Source organism: Callorhinchus milii, unplaced genomic scaffold (assembly GCF_018977255.1).
Source record: "Callorhinchus milii isolate IMCB2004 unplaced genomic scaffold, IMCB_Cmil_1.0 Scaffold5, whole genome shotgun sequence".
Taxonomy (NCBI): domain Eukaryota; kingdom Metazoa; phylum Chordata; class Chondrichthyes; order Chimaeriformes; family Callorhinchidae; genus Callorhinchus; species Callorhinchus milii.
This window is the reverse complement of record NW_024704746.1, coordinates 13,671,267-13,691,844: the sequence shown is the minus strand read 5'-3', so window position 1 is coordinate 13,691,844 and position 20,578 is coordinate 13,671,267. Positions and strand designations below refer to the sequence as shown.

At 38.0% G+C, this 20,578-nt stretch overlaps 1 protein-coding gene across 3 annotated transcripts in view; it reads left to right on the top strand.

Moving 5' to 3' along the window:
- Positions 1–20,578, top strand: part of ntng1a (netrin g1a) — a 125,638-nt gene that overhangs the window by 57,398 nt on the left and 47,662 nt on the right. For 2 of the 3 annotated variants that reach the window (XM_007887294.2, XM_007887293.1), the window contains exon 3: positions 8,769–8,941. In XM_007887294.2, coding sequence (XP_007885485.1) covers positions 8,769–8,941 — 173 coding nt within the window. Of the gene's footprint in view, positions 1–8,768; positions 8,946–20,381; positions 20,396–20,578 lie in introns of all 3 variants that reach the window. The other variant, XM_007887295.1, reaches the window with a different exon arrangement.

The following is a 20,578-nucleotide window of genomic DNA, read 5'->3' as shown; positions in this document are numbered from 1 at the left end:
CAAGTATGTAAACTGCCAAACAATTCAATGCTTTATCTTTCCTCCTCTAATTAAACAGGAAATGTGTGCAGTTGTACACAAATCATTGCAAATAGTATTTTAATAGTTAACCACAGTATACCATCTGAGCACTTTTGAATTGTAGAAAACTGTTTTTCTGAATTGCATTCAACAAAGCTTTTAAATATGATATTAAAGGAAGCCTTTTAATGTTAAAGGGTTGATTTCAAATATACCTTTTGGCCACTTTGTAGTTGCCACTACCTAATAATGATGACAGATCTCCTGTAATTGGTAAAAACTGTGAAACAGATTGACTATCTAATATCAGATTAAATTTAAGATTGGAGAGTAGGAGAAGGTGGTGGCAAACGGGCCTGTGTTAGGATTGAAGCAGCACCGCGGTCAAAAGTGAACGTACATACATCCAACCTGATCATTTGACAGGAGACAGCATATGCAGACTGCCGAAGAAATCCATGTGAAAGACGAACGTCACTTTACAAACTCCAGTCAATGAATTTTTCCCCCCAAGCAATCCTGCCTCATATCATTGAATGATATTCATTTGTTAGCTTTTGCATGTAAGAAACAGTAGCCCGGTTACTAAGTGTCGTGGGATCTGAAAATATAGCAGACAGTAAGCTCGATCGGAAGTGAAATCAGATGGTGAAGCGGCTTCCGAAGGGTTGTGGGAGATATCTCTACTTGAACCAGAATCTGATTTACTTGCATTTTCTGTGTTGATAAATGTTGAGCAGCTGAGTATGGAATGTGTGTGGAAATAGCATCGGGTTTTATGATGATTACTTGAAATTTCATTCACGAAGCTGACCGACCCACAAAAAAGAGATTTACAGTCTCAGCGCAGATAACTCCCAAGATTGAAAGGTCCAACAACCATGCAAAATAAATCCCATTCCATTTCCACATCTATTCCACATTCCGTAAGAATAGCAAACTTGACTATGCAGGGTATGACTAAAATAACTGATCCTTTAAATATGCACAACTGTAAGGTCTGTGTGAAATCTACAGTTTCTTCCCAATGTGGTCATGATTTTGCCAGTCAGGAGCAGGGATTATGACAAATGAGCAAAGCTTGACCTCAGTACAGTATTTCCATATAGTGACTGTCTCATTTAATTATTGGAGTTAGAATAATTTTGCCGCATTGAACATACCCATCTTATAAACTAATTAAAATTCAATGGAAGAAAGTTAAATAACTCTTCAAAAGCCAGTAAAGATGGGGGAAATAGCCCCTTCCCCTGGAAAATTTAATTCAGCACTCCCAGTCATTCTGGTTTTATAGAAAGTGATCAGTGTTAGTCCTTCAAAGTAACAAACCAACGACAATAACTTGCATTTATATAGCTCCCTTCATGGAGGGTAACATCTCAAAGCATTACCCCCTACTGCCTACCCCATATCCTTGCTGCAAACAATTTCAAAGATCTATAGTTAGTGACAGGAATAATAAAGATCTTATAACTGATGAACAATGATCTGAGTGATTCAATGAGGTTCTCCTTCTTGAGGAAAATAAAGTCTTACAGCTACTCAGTATTCACTGTGGAACAAACAGCCTCTTCCTGTGCCGTAAACCTTCTATGATTCTATGACCTGGACACACCACCATTTCTGCGTTTCCTGATGAGTTTTTTTTAAACTAGAAGAACAGCTGTGGCAATTCAATTTAAATTAAAATAAATAAATTAAGGTTTATTTTCTACAACCTTACTTGTAATGGAAATTATCACAAACACAGATGTTGTTTAATACTCCCATTATACCGAGTAAAATTGTCTCTTGCCTTAGTCTTTTCCAGATGGCCACTATCTTAAAACTCCCCTCAGCAGGTATGAAATATTAAATTCAATGAGCCATTTTGGCAATAGATACCATTACTCTGATGAATGAATCATAGAGCTATGTGACTAATTACGACTATGAGTCTGTGCAAAGACCAACAATTTTAATGTGCTGTCCAATTTGCTGAAGAAGATGACTGTAACTAAAATTGAAGGTGGAAACATAAGTGTTTTAAAAGATCTTGACAGGAGGGGGGGGGGGGAAATGATTGCATGTAAACCCTTGATTTTGTGACTGTCGAGGCAGCAAAGTAGTGATTTTCAAGCGGAAAAAAATTCTTATAGCTACAATACCTTAAAAGAGGAGTGATTCCTTCTTTTATACTGTAAGTAATAGGGTGGATTTCTAAGAATTACTGGGGAGAAAGATTGTTGTAGTCACGATGTTATTACACAGTGAGCACAGTTAATACATCCGTACTAAAGTCGGGTTTATCTGGTTTAATTTTTCATGACTCTAGTTATTTAATGTTGGGTAAAATAGGATCATGTTCTGAGGAAAAAAACAGATTAAAATGTTGCCAAAACTAGAGTAACACTGTGATCAGATTTTACACTGCTCATCAAGAACACAGCACTGAAACCCCTTTATGGTAACAGATCAAAGCAGATTTAGGTTTTTTTGGTGGTCAGTTTAACTGCAAGAAGTGAGTGTAATTTTTGGAACAAAAAAGTCAAAGGTGAGGTTTCAAAATAGGGTCCCATCACCAGTCATAATTCACCAGTGCAGAGAATAAGACCACGTCACTGGCAGCAGTTGAGTTGCTGAATCTCATTATGACGTACAGGTTGTCCTGATCATGGCTGATTAGTCCAATAGCAGCAGCAGAATGGTCTGAAGCATGATCTACTTCACGTAAAACACTCTTGAGACACTGCCCTCTATGAGGGGCACTATAAATGTGAAAGTTGTTGTTGTAAAACAAAATATGGTTGTATAAGACCATAAGACGTAGGCGCAGGAGTAGACCATTCGGCCCCTTGAGCCTGCCCTGCCATTTAATAAGATCATGTCTGATCTTCTAACCTAATTCCATTTACCCACCCTATCCCTGTATCCCTTAATCCCTCTATCCTTTAGAAAACTATCAATCTCAGTCTTGAATATGTGAATACTATTTGCCTTCTGGGGTAGAGAATTCCACAAATTCACTACCCTCTGCGTGAAGAAATCTTTCCTCAACTCAGTTCGAAAAGGCTGATCCTTAATCTTGAGACTATGACCCCTAGTTTTGTTTTAATTATTTTGATTAATGTCTAAAAGTAAATGTTATTTTATTTTATTCGGAAAGGAAAAAAGTGATCGACTGAAGAAAGTAGCACAATTGCTTAAGTGAGATTGAGAGTGACTTGAACAGGATGTTAGTTCAGTTGAAAATTGGGAAGGGGAATAATAAGGTATATAATGAGTAATTGCCACCGGTGATAATCATCACTTCAAGTGTGATTCCCCCTCCCCCTTTTCTTTGTAAAATAGTTTTATCTGTCAAAAATAATCATTAAAAGACTTGGGTAACAGGGAAAAAAATATATGATGTTAGTGAAAAAAGAAACAGACAAAAGCAGAAGATTGTGGTCAGATAATAGATTCATACATAGTCCACAGAATGATGGGAAAGCTTTGTGTTGTTAGACATGGCATCAATCATGACCCTAAGAATTAAATTCTAATATCTGATTAAATATCATTCATGATGTAAAACTGATTTCCACAGGTTAAGATTGCTTCTTTGAAGAATAAAAGATGACGACTGCTGACTAAATCATGGTGCTTCAATAACTATATGATGGAAGTTTCCTAGTCTAGAATAAAATTGTAAGAGTATGGTATTTCCTCTCTCTCACTGGACTCGAGATGTGATCAGGCAGCTTTTGCAATGTCAGATAAGCTGTCAGCTGGGAAGGCAAGCAACACTGAACTCATAGCGTTGGGTTAGATGCAGCAGCAAGCTGAATCATGAATTCTAGCTCTTTAACATGAGAGATCTCATGGTATTATTTCTCAACAGATTTATCATAATTATTCCATTCCCGTTGAATCTCTATCTTAGTGTGTGTTGCTAGCAAAGACTTTGAGTTATGTGTAACATGCGTGAGGGCTGTAATGGGTGCTTCTTGATATTTACACACATGGGATGCTTCAGTGATCTGTTCCTGTTTGTGGTCACAAGAAGCCATTTCTGTGCTGCACTGTAACTCCTCATGTACTCCCCGTGTCACCAGGTCACAAAGAGCTGACTCACTCTTATTTAGCTTGTAGTAGGAGACCCAAGGGCAAGATTATCAGAGTCAACCTGGGCGCAAGTTAGCTGCTCACCTTTTGAGATGGGGGATAGCACGTGGTGGATGGGAGAGGGAAGCTAAAGAAGGTGAGATTGAAATTGGAAACATAAATGCTTGAAAGAAATCGAGAGGAGGGGGTGAACGAATTATTACATGTAAACCCTTGATTTTGTGATTGTAGAGATAGAATGTGCAATTTTATGTACAATTAATTAATTCAGTCAATTATCCAGATTGAGGCAGAAACCCAGTGCGTTTATATCTGAGGAAACCCATATTTACAGCAGGTTTTTTGTACAGCATTGTCTTTGGGAGGCATCCAAAAGGATATTCGAGGGAATAATGTTTGAGTCCACACCAGTGGGAGAATGATGAGGAATCTGCGGTACAGATTCCATATGGAGGATTAACGTGAGGTTTAAGAGTCATATTATAATTAAATGCAGTGCAAATTATTAAGTCTTAATTTGTTAGTGTAGCTTTTTGTTTGGTAATATTTCAGTATTTCCTCTTCTAAAATAGTGTAGTTTCACAGATGTCAATGAAGGTTCGCACCCTTCTTTCGCTGTGTTCACCTTTACTGTGGTCCAGAAAGACTGATCATCTTGATTCGGTATTTGCAGTATCGATCATTCATCAGCACAGATGTGTACAGACACTGTTGTATTTTGAATATATTTTTTATAGGGCACATGTAGACTTGAATTACGAACAATGAACTAAAAGAGGTTTTGGTGTCTTGTGTTGGTGTTAGTTTCTTCACTGGAGCTATCTGCTCTAATCCTATACCTCCGCTTTTCCCTCAAATATTTATCCAATTCCCTTTTAAATGCTACCATGGGCTCAGATTCAACAGGCTTTTGTGGTAAGGCATTCCATATTCTAACATACCCGAGTATAAATGCTGACATTGGTGTACATATGATATGGGGAGCTGCACATCATTGATACAAGAGACAGTCTTGTGGTGTGTGTGTGAGATCAGTGCTACTTCTGCACCTGCTGAACATATGATTATTTTAAATGGAGAAATGAACATTTCGTTCCCTCTGGTATCATCTTCTCTACTATGACAGCTGTAGAATAGAATTTACCCAGTATTTCAGAAGACTGTATTTGCAGTTGATACCAATTTGTGTATTCTACATACCCAAGCCACAACGCCACATAAAGGAAAATGAATTGTCAGCTTTTACCCAGTCTACACTCTAGCTTGACATAATGTGTTAATATATGCTGTCAATACTGTTTAGGTATTTCTCATTATTCCCCTCCCTCCTATCATAGCTGCCCTGATGTTGGCCTCATCTTCCAGCTGGTGAAGCAGGCCACTTACTCATCCATGATTTCTAATGACAGGTCTGCTGTATGCATTGGCAGGCAGGCAGGAAGGACATGTGGTTTTCTGGGACAGAAGAAGGAAGCGTGTGGTTTATGCTACATTGTTGGGCACTCACCCCATCTAGTGGCTCAGCCGCCGGTGAGTGGTGAAAGCTCTTCATGCATGGTAACTGACAGGTTAAAGCCGCTGTGTCATTAGCAGTTTACTTCAAACCAGAAACCCCTGTGGGCAAACACTGCAGCAGATAAGGTACTTGCTGCTTATACAGCAGTGTGCATTTACTTAAAGTAGCAGTAGATAAATCAAGTTTACCTTAATTTTACAATATCACTTTGAACAATCTCAGGAGTGAATTACTTTTACAATATATTTGGATAAAGCCTCTGTTACTTACTTTATTCAAAAGGATTCTACATCCAGTAGCCTTTACTAAAGTCTGATTTCTTGCTTACGGACAAGTCTATATATCTGAAGCCAAATGTTCATCTTCATGCACAGTTAATGCTGGAAAATGTATTAGCCAAACCACTGTGGACTGAAGCATGCATGATTCCCAGTGAAGCTAACAAAAACAGAAGGAATAGTTCCATGTAGCTCATCCCCAGGAAGTTGACATTCATCCTGTCACTGTATTGTTTAATGTAAATGTGATTGCATGGAATGCTAAGCCAAGCTCTGACACAATAGACACGAGTTAATTGAAACCACATCACCCTCCTGTTCCTAAGATATATAAGTGACCTTGATTCACATGCTCATGAAAGGTGGGTACATTTACAGAAAATGGAAAGGTGGGGGGGTTGGAGAAACTGTGGAATCAGAAGAGGCAGCCAAGATTTTACAAAGAGCATTTGACAGGGTGTGCATCTGGGCTGATAACTGACAAATGAAGTTGCTCTGCCAAGAGTTGAGTTGTTAGTCTCGATTCCCAAATGCTTCTAATCTACCACTAACAGTGTGTCAAATAAAATTGTCATAACAAATAATAATCCTTGCATTTCTCATTGGGAGGACATCGCAAAGCGCTTCACAGGAGTTACTGTAAAGTGTGCTGATCTAAACATATCCTGAAGGGTGAATTTTGTAGACAACCATAGGCATCAAAATATATCCTAAAGAGTATTATCAAATGAAAAAAAGTCACCCTAATATCTCTGCTTAACCAGAAGAACCTACTGCAGATTGTTGTCACTATACACTGTATGACACTACACTGTACTGTCACTATACCTGATCCTGGGTGACATGAAGGCATAAGCAGCGAGCTGATTTCTGGGTGTACTACCCTATACAAATTGCATCCTATTTTCATTTGCTTGAAAACTGACAAAATAATAGACACTGGAGCTATAACATTTAGTTAAAGACTCACCACTGCCATTTGCTTCTATCTTCAGGAGTAATTGAAGCATTAACCTTCTTCAGTGTTGTTTAGGTCAGACTCAGTTACTGAATCTGCGAAATTAGATTCTAAGTCAAAGTTGGCCGTGTGCCATTTCAGTATAATGAAGTATCTAAGGCTAATCAACTAGGCTATTTTTTATTGCTATACTGAGTATGTAATGTTAGGCCATTCCTTGTGGCAGCACTGATTATACATTAATAGACCAGCTCTTGTTATAATGATGTGTCAAATGAAGCCCATTCTTATTGCTTATTGTATAACAGGAAGTAATGAAGACTGCAGAATGCTTTACTTCAACTTTTTTATCGCTTCACTAGCTTAAAAGGCTTACACGTGTATTCCTTCACTGAAAGCCACAGCCATAGAGGTGAATATTTGAGTGAATTCAGGCTTTAACCTTTAGAAGATTCTAAATTTGTTCTTTTGGTAGTAATTGGAAAATAAAACTGCGGAATGTGAGAAATGAAAGATATAAGAATATATCAGGGTTCTGATAACTGTATATTAAACTGTTCTTGCTTCAGGGTCAAAATTTACAACCTAATCAGAACTAATGCACTGTGATCCAGAGTTCATTATTTTTTTCCTATACAATGATACAGCAAACTTTATTCATCTCTTTATATAAATCAGAAAATAAATCTTGGAGTGCCTAAATGAAAATGCACACAATAACATGAAATGATTGTTATCTTTGATTGAGTAACTGTGAAGTATTCCTCTGGGGATTGCTATATACTTATATGTTTAACAATACACTGTATTCATTTCCACCACATTCTTACACATTTCTGCTGTTGTTATTTAAGCTATTTCCAATCCGTTATAGAGTGTCAAACTTCAAATTTCAGTGTTACAGAAACTGTGTTTTGCCCCATAATGAGTAATGGAAACAAAATATTCAAAGGAATAAATTATATTTGGATGCATCCTGCAGTAGGTTTTGTATGTGTATGTGTAATAATTTTTTGTTCATTGTTGTATGGTTAGTTTTAGCCCATCAATCGATTTTCTTGTTTTGGTTACTTTAATGTAAATTTCAGTTTGACTCCCAAGTCTCTGTGACTCGGTTGATTTCAGCTGAATTCACAACAAATTTTATACTTCACTTTTTCTGAGAAGAGCCCTCTGTGGATATCATTCTTGTTGAGTATTTAAGGAAAATTGGCAAGCAAAAGGTGGGATCATCCAAGAAATCCATAACCAAATGTCAACTTGGCAACACAATATATATGAAGTCCTTTCCATTTTAGGTCCATATAATTTTTTTTACAAAAAAGTATTTTTTCCCTAATGACTTTCATATTTGTTAAGGAAGAAGCTCTAAAATTAAGGGCAAGGGACTGACCAAATATTCCCTACGTTTCTCTTCTCTCCTCATGTTCTGTTTCCGTTAATGTGACCAAAAGGAGTAGAGGTGAAATTTCACATACTATTTACATAACGAGCAGACAAGATGCATTGTAAATTTGTGCCTTTGAAGCTTAGATTGTTCTTCCTCGATGAAAAAAGGATTAATGTTGAGTAAAAGTATCTAATAATGTATGTTTGATATTTTTATTTTAAAAGTAAAAGAACTTGTTACCACAAGGAGTAGTTGAGGCGCATATCATAGATGCATTTAAGGAGAAGCTAGATAAGTACATGAAGGATAAAGGAATAAAAAGTTATGCTGAGAGGCTTAGTTGAGGAAGGACAGGAGGAGGCTCACGTGGAACATAAACACTGGCGTAGACCAGTTGGGCCGAATGGCCTGTTTCTGTGCTGTATATTCTATGTAATTCTATGTAAAAGAGACCCAAAGGAATAACTTGCAATTCAATTTAAGTCATTTTCAAGAGCACTTTTTGTCCTTCATTTTAAGGTGTAAATGCAACCTTCATGCTAACAACTGCATCTTGGACAATGGGAAACTAGCTTGTGTCTGTGAGCACAACACAACTGGACAAGACTGTGGAAGATGCAAGAAAGCCTTTCAGGGCCAACCATGGAGATCTGGTTCATACCTGCCCATTCCTAAAGGAACTGCAAATATCTGTGAGTAACGTTCTTTAATGCAGACACAACTACTGCTGAGTTTGCAGCACTATTTTTCTTCATATTTAATTGCAATTTGAATACTAGTCAACATATTGATTGCAAACGAAAAGCAAGGAGTGTGTTTATGATTCTGAGACATATATTGATGTGCACAACGCTATGCACAGCAGAATATTGTACACAGAGAGGGAAACATAAATGGGACCTATTTTATGTTTGCTAAATGATATACATAAGTATGGAAAATTATTCTGTATTATCCCTTTGTTTGCCTCAGTTAACCTAAACCAGATAATTTCAACAGAGATTAACAGTGGAGCAATTCCAGGCACTGTATTGTATTCCGTGTCGTTACAATTAAGCTACCAGTTGTACATTGACAGGATATGGCCATTGCTTGGGTAACCCATACAACTGTCCACAAAATATGTTTTCCATTGTATTCTCTACACAACTGGAATAAACACCAACTCCCCATAAATATTATTTACTGGATTAATAAAATCTTACTCATTCGTTTGCCTACAAATACAAGGTCACTACACTTCACCATAAAATCTTGCAAAGCTCTTTGAAAAGTCTCTGATATGATGAGGTTATATCAAATGCAAGGATCGTTTATATTATATTGTCATTCAAGTATGAAATCAGTGTGCTTATGGTGGTTTGATGGCCATCTTAACATGACTGCAACACTTTGGGTGCTTTTATGGTGAGTATCGTATTTCTACGGAATAATGTCAGAGGCAATACCCTGGTTTTTTAGACCAAATAGAGTATAAGCCCCAAAGTCTCAAACTTTTATCAATTACCAAATTCAGAGTGGTGAACTTTGAGGATTAAGAAGACTCACATTTTTAACAACTGCATTTTTGTAACATTTCTATATCAAAGTCAGTGATGCAATTTATTTGGTTATCCCAGTTCTTATGATTTAACATTCTGTATTATTAGTCTAATTCTACTTTTTGATATTGATTCATCTATTTCAAGGTATTTCATGAATAAGTTCATATTTTGAAAACTGAACTAAAAGGATTTCAGTTTTCACAGATTCACTTATTCACGTATTTCATTAAACTCTGTAAATGTAGTAATATACTACGTGCGGTGAATCATTTCACATAATTAACAAAAGAAACATTTCTTTGTTCAGCAAATGAAAATGTAAGTGATGGATAAAAAGGTAAAGAAAATGCATTTTATTTGATTGAGTAAATATGATTATGTCCTCGGAGGATTGTATCAGCTTTTTTCTGAACATTAACATGAATATAATAGCTATCATAAGTTCCCATTTTACACAATTCTGTTATCAAAGAAATATTCTTTACTTATTTAACTGAAATGAGTCCCTTTGTCTGGAAATAAGATATTAATGTTGTACTACAGAACACTAAGAATTAAGCAGTAATGTTTCATGATCTTAGGGAAATAGTTAACTGTAAAATATCTCAATTCATCATTATTATTGGTGTCAATGCCATATAATGAAAGCTCCGTCCTTCTAAGTTGTGTTTTTTGCTGAATATTATGATTTCAATGCATATAAGGTTTAATTTGGGGTGTTTCTTCACTCCTTCCTTGTGCTATTTAACTCAAGGATTGGGTTAAGAAATGCTGTACATTTTATGCTATATAGGGAGAAAAAGGTGATTAAAACACGGCATGGGTTAGAAGCATGGGTGTTGCCATGGCATGAAGACACAAGGCAGCAAATACCCATGCTCTGCAATTATTTATGTGATGAAGTGTCCAATAACTTTTTTTTGGTGGTTAAGGCGTATTCATCTTGACCTCCTACAATACCAATGCCATTGTTCAGAGAAATCACTATTGATAGAAAGGATATAATCTCTATAGATAGAAGAGAGGAATGGAAAAGGTATTTTAAAGTAGTTTGTGTTTTTTAATGTGTTACAGCCTCACAGGTTGCACACGAGAGAGTATAACTCAGGTGCTTTTGCCAGAATTGTGTTTACAATTAATGTTCTTCTCATTCACAAACCAACTGATTAGTTCTACATGGCCAAATCCGATTGTGACAGCCTTTTTCCCTTGCCTCATAAGAATCTGGGCTTTAGAGTAAGGGATTCCCCTAGCCAGTACACAGTGGCATTAGCCAAGGAACATCCCAAAAACTGATGGGCAAACCATCCCTGCTCAGTATTGATATCCTCTGAGCCATGGTGGCCACTAGGCTCTGTGCTGTGAGCATGCACCAGCTCGAAATGAGGTTCAGACCAAGGCGCAAATACTGTCCGCTTTCACAGTGCATGGCTGAGAAGATACTGATTTCACCAGCAATCGGCTCAGCCTGAGGGTTTCCTCTTGATTGCAATGGAGACGGTGTATTACCACATGTTCCACATCTGCAAGTGCAATCCTGAACCATCAAAAATAAATCCCACGTGACTGATGTTTCATGACATGGCCCACTTTTTCAGCAAAAACACTTTCTGCCATTAATGTCACACAAGATAATCATTCTGAAATCTTACATCTAATTCATTTGTGAGGATTTTTTTGGATTGAGTCAACAATGAATCATAGAATCTATCTGATTCATTTTGAGTCTGATCGATAATAATTATCCTTGCATTTGACATAGCGCCTTTCACGCTGGGAAGACCTCTCAAAGAGTTTCTCTTTTCGATTAGTGCCATGGGATTTTTAATGTCCACTTGAACAGACAGCTGGGACCTCAGTTTACCTGTCTGAAGGATGGCATCTCTAACAATTAATTTCTCCTCCATCACTGTATTGGAATGTCAGGCTGGTCTTGGGGCTTGAATCCACAATCTTCTGACTCAAAGGCAAGCCTGCTACCAAGTGAGCCAGGCTGACATTTATGCATCTAATGCAGTTCTGCTTGCCTATGAATATGTGACCTAACTGGTACTAGCCAATCTTCCGGGTTATAACATTACAGCTTAAAGTTAAAGTGTCACGTTTATGAAACATACACATAATCAAGCACAAAATTGAGCAGAATAAAACAGATCACATTCAATCCAAATATAGATTTCCTGATCCAGGTATAACACTTAACTGCATATTGCTAATACCACTGTAAAATAAAATAGATTTTAATAATTCTTGTTTCCATTGCTTAGCACCCTGAATCTTCCCAGTCACTCATCTGTAACACACTAACATCTTGTAAAAAAATATTTTGTATAATGTTACTTTACATTAAATTGCAGCACAATAATGACATGTGTTTTGTAAGCAATCAGTAAACATCTTGACCCAAGCATAAACTGATCTGTGCAAACTTGTAATACATTTATCAATGTTGAACTGTTCCACACTGAGCAACTTCATTGACATATCTATTGTTGCTGTCCATTGTTACTTGGAAAATATTAACAAGCCACACTGATTATATTGTAATCAACACTCTTGCTTCACATCCCGAAGGTCACAGATTTAAGTAGAATGTCTGACATTCTACTCTCTCACCAATGCAAGCAATTCAATTTATAAACTCTTGGCTTTTATGTTGGGTGGTGGAGCTGGAGAGAGGAACTGTCAAGTGAAGGATCTCACCTCAGCAGGAGGAAATGCAAAGACTGTCTGTCACACCTCACAGCAAAATCACACCTTTTATATGCTTAACATAGAGTGACACTGGGAACAGTTTGTGGTCTCATCTGCCATCTAGAACTGAAGGAACATGAGTGAAGCCAAGAGGCCATAAAGGCAACTCAGTGAAGAAATGTACAGGAGGTGGTATAAATAAAATAATGAAAGGTCACTTTCTAAGGCTTTTGAAGTGCAGAATGAGGAGATCAGACAAGGGTCCATTAAATATGGCCCGAAAGAATAGCGCTTGAACAATCAATTCCAAAGTATATTATGATCATGTAGAAAGTTCAACACAATTGGAAGCCTTTTGGCTCAGGTGCCTGTGCCAAGAGGCGTATCCCATATTCCTGATCTTTTCCCTGTACCATTTCCGATTCTTCTTCAAGTATCTATCCAATTGCCTTTCAGATGATGCATGGAACTCTGATTCATGTGTGTGACACATGTGTCTGCTTTTCGTTAAAATATCCAATCCAGTGGGTCTCCACTATATCTTCTGTTTTGACTTTCAAAGATTGAAAAGAATTCAAATGAATTCTTAATGTGACAATAGTTAATAATCTTTGTGTGTTAACATGAGGGAATGCATGAGATGTCTCGTGCAGATTTAATTTTCTTTGGTGGCAGTCTTGCTAAAGGAAGGTTTGCTCTTTGTGTGTTTGTTTTGGATAACTATCTAAACCAGTTCCCAACCTAAGTAATAGTAGTGCTTCAGCTTACCATTGGAACTGCCGTTTCCAATACATCTGAAACTAATGATTATTTTGGTGAGCTCATCGTGCAGAGGCCAGTCAAGAGCTATTATTTGGACTGGAGGAATCATAGGAAATCTTTATTCTCGTTGCTATGAAACACTTCCAGTTGTTAGAAAATCACAAAGCGCAAACCAAGTAAAAGCTTGAAACATCACACTCTGTTTGACATAAAACTTGACATTATTCTCAAGAACTCAGGATTTCTTATGCATTTTCTATTCTTTAAAATGTTGATTTATCATTATTATTTTAAATTGGATGGACGGAATTGGAATCACAATAAATAATTCATTCTTGGTTAGTGCACATTGCAATGAATGAAGGTGTGTTAGGTCAATAGAAATAGGCAGGTACAACTGTCCCACAGATACTATGGAAATGGATTATTGTTATCCATTTCACTTCATAGCTGATTGTGGGATTGGCTGCCATGTTTGCCCACAAAATACAGTACACTGTACAGTGAATCCTATGAAGAACTTTGCAATGTCCTCTCAACATGAAAGGCGCTATCATTATTATATCTTTGTACTGAATATGTAACAAAAGTGTAAATGCTTTTCATGTCAGGAGGTCAACTCAAAATTGTATATCCAATTCCAGATCACCCGTTTAAAATGTTCAAAAACTGTGAACATTGTAATGTAAATTGCCACCGACTGCCGTTAATGCCAAAACACTCAACTGAATGGTTGTCACAATGCTTAACATCGGAGTCTGTTCTATCTATAAATATAAAAAGAGGAAGTGCAATCCTCTGCTACTACAATTGATACTCCAGTCACTTTTCTATTCGTCTGCCATTTAAACCCAGTGATCAATTAACCTGATATGCAAAGATGAAACAGAATCATCAGGCAGCCTTATGAAATGTAAATTATTTGCTGCCTCATAAAAATTATCAATGTCAAATACAAATTCCGGCATTCAGCATTGTGGCTTTGCTATGCCTTTTAGTTAAAAATAGAAAATGTAAGCTTCAGGGAGCCTCACTGACAATAGTATGGCAACAGCAGATCAATTGCATTGCACTGTCGCAGTAAAATGGTAAGATGTTACACTTTCCCCATGATTCCCTTCACATTGAGTTTTCAATCTCTGGTAGCTCATCAAGGGAACCAACAAGAAGATGCAAAGTATCTCCCCACAGGAAGAGAGTAAAAATCAGATGGCAAGTCAACCACATTGTTCTCATGTATCTCCCAGAGGCTAAGTGGCATTCATAAAGGCAGATTGCCATTGCAGAGAATAGTGTATAGACCAAACGAAATAAAGATGGGATAAAAATCAGAGCCAAAAATTAAGGAAACAATATGGCTGCAATCGTTTCCAAATGTAATACAAATCCCCACGGATGTTGCTGACATTTCCAGCAGATTTCTATTGCCTCTGACAGTGGGAAACATATTCAGCTGAAAAACAAGTCCTTTCAGCTCTCAGCATAAATAGTGCTCATGCTGTGAATCCACATTTGTTTTGTCGTCTTTTATAAAATTAACATTAACAAAATTTTTTCTGAGCAAGCAAATTATCAAGTGAAATGTAGTCACCTACCAATCTTACTGGTTAAACATTAATTTCAAACACAGTATGAAGATTGCACAGTATAGTGTGTGAATGTAACATCAATTTCTCTTTTAAAAATACAGTTTTAAACTTTACAATTACAAACAAAATGTAAACCTATAAAACTCTTAATAGAAAACTCTCTCCACTAAGCATGGCAGCACAGGAGGTGGTTGTCAAGGGAGAGGTTTTATCAGTCCATCCAAGGAAAAGGTTATCAGCTGTGCTACACAGCTGTGAAGCAGATAAGATAGAGTCTGATATCAGACAGCTCTGGCATCTTGGCGTGAATTAAATTTCTAAAGCTTTGCAACAGAACACTTTATGATATGACAGAACTGTCTGCCAGACAGTGCAAAGGAGCCGAAAGTATCTCAGACAGCTCTGCAAAAACAACAATAGATCAAGAATTAACTGACTTTAACCATTCAAGTATTGCACTTCCATTGAAGCTTGTAAGATCCAGAAGTGTGGGCACATAACCTCTTTTTGTAGCAGCACCACAATTTACACTCCTAAACAACAGTGCTGTTTTCCATGTTGCTGCTGGGATGGATATAGTTTGGAAGGAACAGTTGAATTTTCCCTCATTACGTTTCTCTCATTCATTGAATGAGAATTGAATGGAATAAATTGAATTGAATAAAATGAATAAATTGAATATCCTAACCATGCCAAAAATTGACGATGACTAATTTGCATCGTGGTTGATCCTAGTGATTTGAGAAAATCAAATGAGTGTCAAGCCACAAAAGAGGGAGCAGACAAACTATTCACCCACTACCATGAACATTACAGGTCATTTTAAGGGTGTGGAGTCCTGTAGCTCAGTGGTTAGAACACTCGCCTTGCAAGCGAGACACCTGGGTTCAATTCCAGGCAGGGCAAAACCTTGGGCAAGTTTCCTTACTCCACATGCCTAATAATAACCCTCCAAAACAAAACAATAATAAATTGGTCATTTTTAATCCACGATTGTTTGTGGGACACCGCTGTGTGCAATTGGCTGCTGCGTTTCGCCCACAAATATATGGTCAATTCACTTTACAGTATATTCTGTGAAGCGCTTTGAGATGTCTAGAAGACGTGAAAAGTGTTATATCAAATGCAAGCATTATTATTATTATGTACAAGCTCTCTTCCCCCTTACCTTTACTGCATATTTCTTCACTTCCAATATGTGACACAGAGACATGCTAAACATTTTCACTGCAAGCATGCAAACTATTGGTCAAGATTCGAACATCTTTAATGTTATTTTTCTTAAAATTGTTTCTGTTCTTGCTAAAACAGCAGAATAAATCATATATCCTTCCAATTCCCTAGAAATATTTCATCTTGCTTGTACAACTTTATCCTGGTAATGTACAATAATAAAATCACACACGTTTACTTTGCTGAACGACTTTGAAATGTTTCATGCAGTACTCCCAAACGTACAATAAATCTGGGAAAGTGCATAACAGTTCACCTGCATTTCAACTGAATTTAAAGTTTACTGTTAGTTATAGGCCACAAGCGAAAGTATTTAGTAAGCCCATAGTGCTTAATGAATACAAAAGATGTTACAATATGATTTAAAGTGCAGCTACCAGAAAAATATTTTTTAACACTTGCAAATGAACACTTTTACAATGAAATGTATGGCTATTTCTACTTTATACTTCCTGTGTTTTTCTGACATTTATCAGCTGAATTTGATTCAAGCATATCCTTTCTTACACCACTGCACTTCATGATACTCCCTTGGGCCATGTTTTCCCGGGGATAGAGTATGCTTAGAGCAGATGTTTAGGTTTGTTCTATTGTTCTTTCAGAACAGTTGAACCTTTGTATAAAATTATAGCAAAAGGTATATCCCCATGAAAATGCTTGAATGCTTAATCAACATAAATTGCTTCAACAAATCCTTTGATGCATAACTTAGTTATTTATTTTCTGATTTGCTGGCAGGCTGACATTTTATTATGCTTGCTATGTCACTATGAGCTTACTAAATTCTCATTCTATTGATTGCTGAAGGAATCCTTACGAGGGACAAATGATCATCACAAATCTGCTTCTATGTCATTTATATTTAGAAGCATTTAAAAAAAAGTTTAAAAAAGTTTTAGACACATCAGTAAGCATTGAGGATATGGAGGGTTACATTCTGAAGAAATGGAAAACAGTGAAAGAGCTCATATACCTTACAGCTGGAGTTTCTCAGTTCACAGTGAAGCAGAAGACAGGCACAGATTTTGACAAAGGAAATAAATGTTCGTTGATTTATGTATTGACTTACTGTTAGATTGACAGTCACAGTCATTGGTCTTTCCTACAGCTCAAAGGTTGACAGCATCCCTCAAATCCTAAATTGCAAGCTCTTTTCAACCACTAACTGTAGATTTTCTAGCCGTCAGAAGATCATCTGCTTACTTGCTATCTTTTCTGTAGTCCAGGATCACCAGAAGCAAATTGACCCAGACTTTTGTTCTATTTTCAGATTTTGCACAGTGGCATTCATTATACACCATCCTTTAGAGAATAAAATTACTTTCCACCTTGGGTGCCATTCTGCAAATGCGTGTTTGATGCTAAACATGGCAGTGTTCATGTGTTTGGCTGAGCTTTCAGAATCCTGAAATGATTTTATTCTGTCTCGATTCTCAGGAACCTTAAGATCAAAATCTGTAGGTGGGAAATAATAGTTAAATCCTGAGGTCCAGCCTGCTTATATCCATGTTTCATCCATACATTATAACACAGTACAAAAGTTTACATTTATATAGAACCTTTCACAACACGAGGACACCCCAAGGCACTGAGCAGTCTATGGTTTTTACCCGAGCTGGGCATGGGGCTGACTGGGTGAGGATGACAGGGTGAGGATGAGGGGGTAGATGTAGCCATAAATGCTGTCAAAGAGGAATGTCTTGAGGGGGACAGTAAAGGAGAGGAGGGACCTGGTGAGTCGAAGGGATGGAATTCCAGAGGGTGAGGCAGATATGCTGAAAGCCTAAGTGCTGAGGGTGGGATGTGAAGTAGGCATCCATTGTTTAGGCTTTGGGGAAAAAGATATATCAGAACTTTCAGAAACACTGTGGTTTGGGGAATTGACTGCTGCATTCTTGCCAGGGAAGGGACATATGTTATTTATCAATATTTCTTTTAAGCAACAACTTTCACTATCAGTCAAAGAAACATATATCATTGTCCCCTTTGTTATTGATTTTAAAAAGTAAGAGAAGTTATTGAATCGAACAGTACGATGGAGATGAATAACTGTTAGTAGATACATGCAAAGTGCTTAAAGTGCTCAAGCGCTGACAACATCAGCATCCAAGGCTGCACTCTCCACCTCTCAAAGCCAGTCAGGAACCTCGGGGTTCTGTTCGACCCTGAGCTGTCCTTTCTCCCTCATATCCATGCCACAACTGGCACCGCCTTCCATCACCTCTGGAATGTCGCCAGACTACGGCACTACCTCACCCCTCACGCTGCTGAAACTCTGGTCCACGCCTTTATCACCTCAAGGCTGGACTATGGAAACTCTCTCCTCGCCGGCCTTCCCGGCACCTCCCTCCACAAGCTGCAGGTCATTCAGAACTCTGCAGCTCGTGTACTGTCCCTCACCAGGCTTCGGGAACACATCACTCCCACCCTCGCTCGCCTCCACTGGCTCCCCATCCCCCAGAGGATCGAATTCAAGATCCTCATCCTCACCTACAAGGCCATTCACGGCCTTGCTCCCTCCTACCTCTCCGACCTACTATCCCCCTACCTACCTGCCCGTACCCTCCGTTCCTCTGGCACCGGTCTGCTCCGCATCCCCCGCCCCAAACGCCCTACCATCGGTGGCCGGGCCTTCAGCCTCTCAGCCCCTAGGCTCTGGAACTCTATCCCCCAGTGCCTTCGCCTTGCCTCCTCCCTTTTCTCCTTCAAGGCCGGTCTCAAGACCTTTCTCTTTGACCGTGCCTTCAGCTCCCCTCTCGACTCTCTACCCTCTCCTCGCTCCCTCCCTTCCCTCCCCTCACCCTGACCATTTCCCCCCTGCTCGGGTCCTGACCCAACTGTACAGCGCCTTGGGACGTCCTCCCGACGTGAAAGGCGCTCAATAAATGGAATCTTGTTGTTGTTGTTGTTGTTGTGAAACAGATAGATTTGAAAAGTACAGAAATAAACAGGGGGAGCATTCAGTAAGAGGTGGTAGTGGTATCCAAAGCTGTTTAGGTCTTTAGATCTGGCTATTTTACTTTGCTAACTCGATTACCTTTGATCCACTCTTTGTATCTTCAAAACATAACACCAACCAAAAGCATCCATGGCAAAAAAAATAGCCAAGTTAAAGACAGGCAAAATGTAATTGTACACAGTTGCATGCTTCTAAAATGTTCCTACACATCTAGGGACTTTCTTAACAGCTGATGCTGTAGCTCCTGAACCACAAGATTTAGCCCCTCTGGACTAGGAATGGTGACACATAGGCTCTGCTAAAGTTGTGGTTTCCAGCTGCCAGACTTGTGATGAGGGAAAATAAAACCTCCAGCAATGTCCCTGCAATGTCTCACATGCTGCTTGACAGTATACATCCACGGAATCAACACTCTTTTGAGCAGAACTGCTTTGTTTTGTAAATCCACATCAGATGCAATTACTCGGTAGTCAGATAAATTGCTTTAATCTCCAGTGTGGATTGAAACTCAGTGGAGATTCAGATAAGATTGACTGGTTTTGAGACAAATCTGGACAGAGTCCCAAGGCTAAAAAACACATGGAGTGAGAAAAGGCCATTCATTCCATATGTAGACCATGTCAGTGGAATCTTGCTCAGACTCTTGGCAGTGTGTCCAACTGGACAGCAAGGTATACATGCAACATAGCTCCATCATAATTAATTTGACTTGAACAATCTGAAACACTTCCAATCTGATCAATTAATGTTTGGATATTTTAAGCTAATATTTCAAATGACAGTTTTAATATGAGGCCAGTATTTTGCAGAGTAATATTTTAACATTAGACTGAATAAACCTTGACACATAACTTTAAATCCAGCTTGTGGGTGAAATGTCCAGATAATTAGCTGAAAATCAAACTTACATAACAGTGTTTGTTGGGTTATTTTGCCAATGTCACCAGTCCTCCGCTGGGCAGGATATGAATCTCCAAATCAAATATACTAAGTCTTTACATGCAGCCTCTGTATACGCCTCTGATTCCATGGTTAATTACATTTCTGTCTATTTGAATGAATTATAATTGATTAATAAGCACTGTCCTAAATCACACATTGTTTTCGCTCATTCAAACACATCAAGATGAGAGCGTATGCACGCAAAAGAGCTTTCTAAGTTTACTTTGCAGAATTAAATCATTGTGAAGTATTGATAAAACTTAGCTTAAATTTGCTTCATTAAATTAAATCATTGCATAATATTGATTACCCGCAAGACATGATATTATTACACTGTAAAAAGAGATGTATTGCTATTAGAAGTGACCTATTATGCTAGCCTTATTCCTACATTGGAATTTTCTTACAGACCAGATGTATCTGGTTTGAAAATTTGCCAGAATGCATGCAACATGAGCTGTCTTGCCTTTAGTCAATCTACTGAGTGACATTTCAGGAAATATATCACTGCGCATTGCAGTTATTGATTAACCCAATCCTAGAATGTATTTGTGGTCTGCTGATGTTCACCTTTAATCTGAACTCTCAAAATTGTCAGCCCTACTC